At 36.0% G+C, this 6,575-nt stretch overlaps 1 protein-coding gene across 1 annotated transcript in view; it reads right to left on the bottom strand.

Moving 5' to 3' along the window:
• Nucleotides 1-731: 731 nt before the first annotated feature.
• The window catches only part of LOC117338537 (importin-4-like), a 27,212-nt gene continuing 21,368 nt past the window's right edge, over nucleotides 732-6,575 (bottom strand). Inside the window, exons 23-28 of the mRNA XM_033899895.1 lie at nucleotides 6,549-6,552; nucleotides 6,154-6,362; nucleotides 5,563-5,695; nucleotides 4,439-4,543; nucleotides 4,209-4,278; nucleotides 732-3,814 (exon numbers count right to left, since the gene is read on the bottom strand). Of these exons, the coding sequence (XP_033755786.1) occupies nucleotides 3,672-3,814; nucleotides 4,209-4,278; nucleotides 4,439-4,543; nucleotides 5,563-5,695; nucleotides 6,154-6,362; nucleotides 6,549-6,552 (664 nt within the window). The 3' untranslated portion in view covers nucleotides 732-3,671. The remainder of the gene's footprint in view (nucleotides 3,815-4,208; nucleotides 4,279-4,438; nucleotides 4,544-5,562; nucleotides 5,696-6,153; nucleotides 6,363-6,548; nucleotides 6,553-6,575) is intronic.

The following is a 6,575-nucleotide window of genomic DNA, read 5'->3' as shown; positions in this document are numbered from 1 at the left end:
TCTCTATTTCCCCATTAGGCCCCGCCCCTTTGGCCCCTTGGGGGTCAGAGTAACCATTTATGCAAAATCTGTTCCCCTTCCCTGAAGGATGTTTCTGACCAAATTGGGTTCAAATCCATCCATAACTTCATGACAAGTAGCGATTTGAAGGAATTACCTCTATTTCCCCATTAGGCCCCGCCCCTTTGGCCCCTTGGGGGTCAGAGTCACCATTTATGCAAAATCTGTTCCCCTTTCCCCAAGAATGTTTCTGACCAAATTGGGTTCAAATCCATTCATAACTTTAAGACTAGTAGCGATTTGAAGAAATTACCTCTATTTCCCCATTAGGCCCCGCCCCTTTGGCCCCTTGGGGGTCAGAGTCACCATTTATGCAAAATCTGTTCCCCTTCCCCCAAGAATGTTTCTGACCAAATTGGGTTCAAATCCATTCATAACTTTATGACTAGTAGCGATTTAAAGGAATTGCCTCAATTTCCCCTATTGGGCCCCGCCCCCCAGGCCCCTTGGGGGTCAGAGTCACCATTTATGCAAAATCTGATCCCCTTCTGCCAAGGATGTTTCTGACTAAATTTGGTCAAAATCCAATAAGAACTTTTTGACTAGTAGCGATTTGAAGCAAATGTTGACGGACGACGGACGCCAGACGCAGGCGACGGACGACGGACGACAGACGACGGACGCCGCGTCATGACATAAGCTCACCGGACCTTCGGTCCAGGTGAGCTAAAAATGATCTCTCTCTCTACTTTTCCCTTCTTGCCCCTCATCCTCATTAATCCTTTGATAACAAGAGTAACCTAAATATAAAGTCTGAAAAAGATTAGGAGCTTTCTGAGAAAACAAGTTTCAACTGTTCAAATCTAAGATGGCTACCTGTTGGCCATTTTGATTTCCAAACTGGACTCAGAATTGAAAGGGAACAACTAGGAACCAAGGGAAATCTATTGCCATTTTGCTTTCTCGATCCAGCTCAAAATAAAATGGAGTGAAGTCAGGAACAAAGGAAAACGTACATAAGAAGTTTCAAACATATCCCTTTAGTACTTCTTAAGAAATAATGATAACAAACTTCTATTTTCAAAGTCAAAAATGGTTGTCTCTTGGCCAATTTGACTCAAAATCGAATAGCTGCAACTAGGGATTGAGATGAACCTACCTATGAACTCAGCATAGTTATTTTAATGGCTTGTATTTAAGGAGGTGTAAAAGATTAACTTATACCTGGTAATTATTTTTTGTACTATACTTTACTTCTGTGACTATAAGAAAAACAATGTTAATTTTTTAAAATGTGCATCTCGTTAACTTTTTATATGGAGAGTGAATGAAGACAAGTTTGTCCCACAACCTGTAATAAATAAACAAAGTTAGAAAAAAAAAATGACATTCACCATTAACTTTTCTCAGGTAAAATATAATATTAATATATATGTATATATACATGTGTATATGACGTTTTATATATAAATTTAAAACATGCATCAAATTCAATTCATTATACAATTGGTAATTTTTTCAGTTAACATTAAATAAGATCTTTTAATATTACACTATTTACAAAATGTATAAATGACTTAATGTTGAAATCTTAAGTATATCATTTATTTTAATTATCTTTCCATAAAACTCACCCAAAAATAACAGAAAAAATAATAGTTATCAGTAGAATAATCTTTTCTGTAAGAGGAATGATGCCCAATTGTAAGTTCAACCAGTATCAAACGTAAACTATTGTTTATCAGAATTCTACATCATCAATATTTACACATTGGTCAAACCATCAAAACTGAGCGACACGGGACTTCCCGAGATGTCATGTATTTATACAATGCGAAAACGAAACTTTTGAATGGTAAAGACAAAGTGTAATGACGTTGGCAGATATGCAAGTTCTCAGCTATTTCTGTTTATTCCTGCCCAAGAAAGTGAATAATTCAATATTCAAACAACAAAATCCCCAAAGAAAATTTACAGTGTAAAACTGTTTGTCAGTAGTTAGCGAGTATTAAACAGGCTAATCGACAAATATTTCCAATTTTCAGCACATACTTTCCTTCCATTAGTACCTATTGTCCACTCTTGACTAAACAGCAGAAAAGTATTGTATTTGATGGGATAATTCTGATTGGTCCATTTTTTATTTCACGTGTGAAAAATTTACATGTATAAACCGCTGCACATAAAGATCCCTAAAACGAAAATGATTATTTTTTACACAATTTGATTATTATAACAACGGATGTAAGGAGTTTATGCTCATGATCAGAAAGTTTACATTACAATGGAAACCCAAAGTGATCCTAAACAGTCATTACACAATAACATCCACAAGAATGGAACAGAAAATTAAAACAATATTTCATGTTTTGTTTAAATCAAAAGGCTACACTAGCCAACACTTTATACAGAATTTAGTCCAAAATTTACAGTCAGCATCTTATAATCAATTCAAAATTGAGGACGCCAACAGAAAAAAACATTTGGCACAATTACATTTTTGCGTAATTAAACATTGTTTTAATGTCATCATTTTTAATAAAAATACATTTATAAAATATTTGCAATCTACTACAAGGCAACGTTTAGTATAAACACACAATTCCCCTTCCAAATACACATTTATTACACTTCAAAAAGCAAAAGATAAGAGTTCAAACAGCAAACAACTCTTTAAAGAAGGCAGTACGAGGAAGCAATCAAAATTTTACATTCCTAATCTCTGGAATTAGACATAAGGGTAAGTATTTGGTGGTGGTCCTCTTAAACTCAATGGTATTTATCAGCTAACACAACTTAGAAATCTTTGGTTTTTCTATTCCAATTGATTTGGGGATTTAAGCCCATTCACTGGAATACCAGATTTGTCAAATTGGACTGTCAATTTTCAATTTTAACATTTTTAGGCAAAAATCTTAACAGACCTGCAGATAATACAGGCCTAGAAAGTCTTTGTCAAGGCTCATCCAAATCCAACATAAAATCACTAGGTCCTTCATTATTTCACAAACAAACAACTGGTCAAACTGTTTGTACCATAATAAACGAAAATGGCACTGGTCAATAATATTAGTATGTGCTCACTGGAAAGTAAGATTGCTTTGTGTTGGCCTTGGTCAATAATACTAGTATGTGCTCACTGGAAAGTAAGATTGCTTTGTGTTGGCCTTGGTCAATAATACTAGTATGTGCTCACTGGAAAGTAAGATTGCTTTGTGTAACTGATTGAAGCAGTTGGAGTGGTTGAATTTGAAACCTGAAGTCAGGGAAAAATTGGGACTTTCATAAACATGCAGTCTTAGGGGTACAGATGTATCCAGCCGGTATATTAAGTCTGATAATGACTAGCTTTCCTCACAAAACCTCAGTATACACATACAATGGTATACTATTCAGTACATCTGAAGAAGAAAGATGTTTGATTTTTGAACTACGAGTACATGATACAAAGCGTTAACTACATTTTGAGTTGTACCTGTTTCGTTACAATTCAGGAACAAGTGCGTTCATTTATTGCAGATACAATGTAGTACTTTATGGTATCACCTAGACTGTTTCAACTAGGCGAAGTGAAAGCAGCGAGTCATGACAAATCAACGTAGGGCTATAAAATCTAGCATTTAACATGACCGATGACACAGATGTGCGGGAAATCCACACGACACAGGATATTAGGAAGCCCCATTGGCGTAAGTCAGACATGTCTCCAGCTTACTGGCCTGCTCAGGAGACAGGCTCTGTGTTATAGCTTTGAAGTCGTCTGGGAATTGTTTGTGCATCAGCTTCACCGTTTGTATCAACATGGACTGTGTTTCTGTTATTAAAATAAACTATATAAAGATACGGTGAACATGGAAATTTACGTGAGTGGGAAATTTATGCTATACACACAAAGGGCATTCCACTGTAAACATTTCCCTCACCCATATCATTTTTTATGTATGTGGTATTTATCCAACAGGTGAAAAAGAAAAAATTCCCAGAAATAACCCCCACACGAATAGTCTACCTTTCAAAATTCCAAAATCAAAACCCCACAGAAATTGCCATGTCTTAATTTGTTAAAATCTGAAGATTTCCTAATATACATGTGGAATTTGATGCTGAATCATATTGTCACTATTCTTACAATTTAATAAATTTATATAAATAGAAGTAAAAGCATAAAGTTATTGAATAAATACTCTTTTGTTTGTTTTCATACTCACCATCCTTTAATCCTTCAGAACCCAAAACTTGTGATACAACTTCAAGTAACTTTGGAGTTTGCTTCAAAATCTGCAATAAGTCAAAATAATTCTTTTTTACAAACTTTTGGTTAACAACTCTGAGACATTAGACTTGCATGCTGAAGATTTTTCTTGTTATGCCACTAGTTGTTTTTTTTCGAACTGAAGTAAAGGAGTATACATATTTTAGAACGTAACAGGAAACTGACCTCCCCATCACCACTGCTGTAGAGCTCAGCCAGACATTTATAAACAGTTTCGTTCTCCTCAAAGTCCTCTTTCAGGGGCAGGCATTGCATAATGACTGGAACAACCTGTCATCAAAAATAGTAATTTCACATATATGTACACCACAAAAATGGCCAATAGCTAACTTGGCTGACATGTCAGAAAGGCCCTACAATATGTGTGCCTTTAAACCTGACCTTGACCTTGAGTATTGCATTGCAATTGGCACTACAGAATCAAGATATAAAGTCATGCTGCCTTTTAGCATCTAAGCCTCAAAGCTATCTTAAACAAGTGTTTTCTTTGAGGAAGCACTAGATCAACTCAAGAGTGGCCCTACATATTAAGATATTGTGTATAAATTTATACTGAAGAAACAGTGACCTTGACCTTTGACCCTGTAAAGCTATTACAAGCATATTTCTTCCCAAAGCACTGGATAAAGTCTTAGTGCAATTGGCACAGCAGTACTTAAGATACTGTGTAGAAGCCAAAAAGACGATGGACAACCAGCTGGTTAGATGGCACAGGACTGACTATTATAAGTTGGTATAATTAGTTTTGAAATTGTTGTAAAATAAATGAAGTTTACAACCTGATTACTATAGGGCATCACATCTAACAATCTAGTGCTCTTGTAATGGATTTCTTGATATTTGTTAAGTTGAACACAAGAGATCCCAGAGAATAAACAAGAGATCCCAGTGGGATATTGGTGCCCACCATTAAATGATCAATATCAGTAAAATGAAAGATTAATCTTTTCTTTTCCCTTCTTTCACTCTTCCTTCAAAACATTTATAACTTAATATAACATGAAAGAGCAGGAGCAACCTGCAATTGTCAAGATGGCCACCTGTCTGCCATGTTGTTATCTGATGGGTCCCAAAATGCAATATGCACAACTAGGGACCAAGGGGAACTTACTTGTGAAATATGAGCAAGATTCCTCGAGGATTTTCTGAGAAAGAGCGATAACAAGAATTGATTACGGAGGAACGGACTGGCAATGGACCACGGATGCAGGGCGATTTGAACATCTGATGATGGTGGGCTAAAAAAATCTGAAGCTCACCATCTTATAGTTATCTGTACCAGTACATACCTGTGACATTGGAACGCCAGCTTTGTAGGTCATAATCATCCGACATGTGGCAGCACAGATGTTGTCGAGTAGACGTGGATTATTGCCCTTACTTAGAATGTCAAACAAGCACTTGAGGACCTCGGGATATTGTCTGAACAATAGTTGAGGTCAAAATCACACTTCAATACTGCTAAAGGATTAGGATTGATGATTGGAACTAGTGTTGTGATTAATTGATTTAATCACAGATAAGACTTTTTACCTCTGACTATGCCTAATGGATTAAGATTTTCTGACTGACCATGGTTTCTCTACAGCAGCGAAATCAAAAGGAGATACAGAGAATTACAGCAGAAATGAAAAAAAAAAATCAATAATCAATTATCAATTGGTTGACGAATAGTGATTATGGATAGTGATTATCGATAATCACTTGAAGTGACAAGTTATTTATGGCAGTTTCACGTAAACTGGTTGGTATGAAAATCTTGACCTTTCTATAAAGTCAACTTGTCTACAGTGACCGTTTTTCTGTCTCCCCTTGGGCGGACTTGATAGACAGGTTTAACTGTATAACACAGGTCAGAAGAATCTTCGACAAAAGGATACGAGATTAACTTCTCCCCGCTGGTAGCTATCAGGACTCCAACAGCGAAAACAGAGTTACTGGACACTTCATCATCCTCATCCTTAACCATCTTCATGAACAGAGGGTACAGGGTGTCTGTAAAGGGAAGGATAGCAGCACCACAAGCCTGCACGATCTCAGCCAGGGTCCCCACGGCAAACGACTTCTCAGACACAGAACTGGTTTGCTTCTGTTAAAATTATTTGTAACATTAATACTTTTTTTTAGACATTGACTAACTAGTTTAAGATTCTGAAACATCACAAAATGACAGTTACATTTTCAATTTGTTAAAGATTTCAATTAAAATGTAAAAAGTTGTTTAAATCGAAATCAATAGAAATAACAGTGATGAGATCAAAGTTAAAAGACAAACATGACTATTGCCTCCAATATTCTTAAG

The sequence above is a fragment of the Pecten maximus genome, chromosome 11, assembly GCF_902652985.1.
Source record: "Pecten maximus chromosome 11, xPecMax1.1, whole genome shotgun sequence".
Classification (NCBI taxonomy): domain Eukaryota; kingdom Metazoa; phylum Mollusca; class Bivalvia; order Pectinida; family Pectinidae; genus Pecten; species Pecten maximus.
Note: the sequence above shows the minus strand (reverse complement) of the source record. Positions and strands in the feature narration are given on the sequence as shown.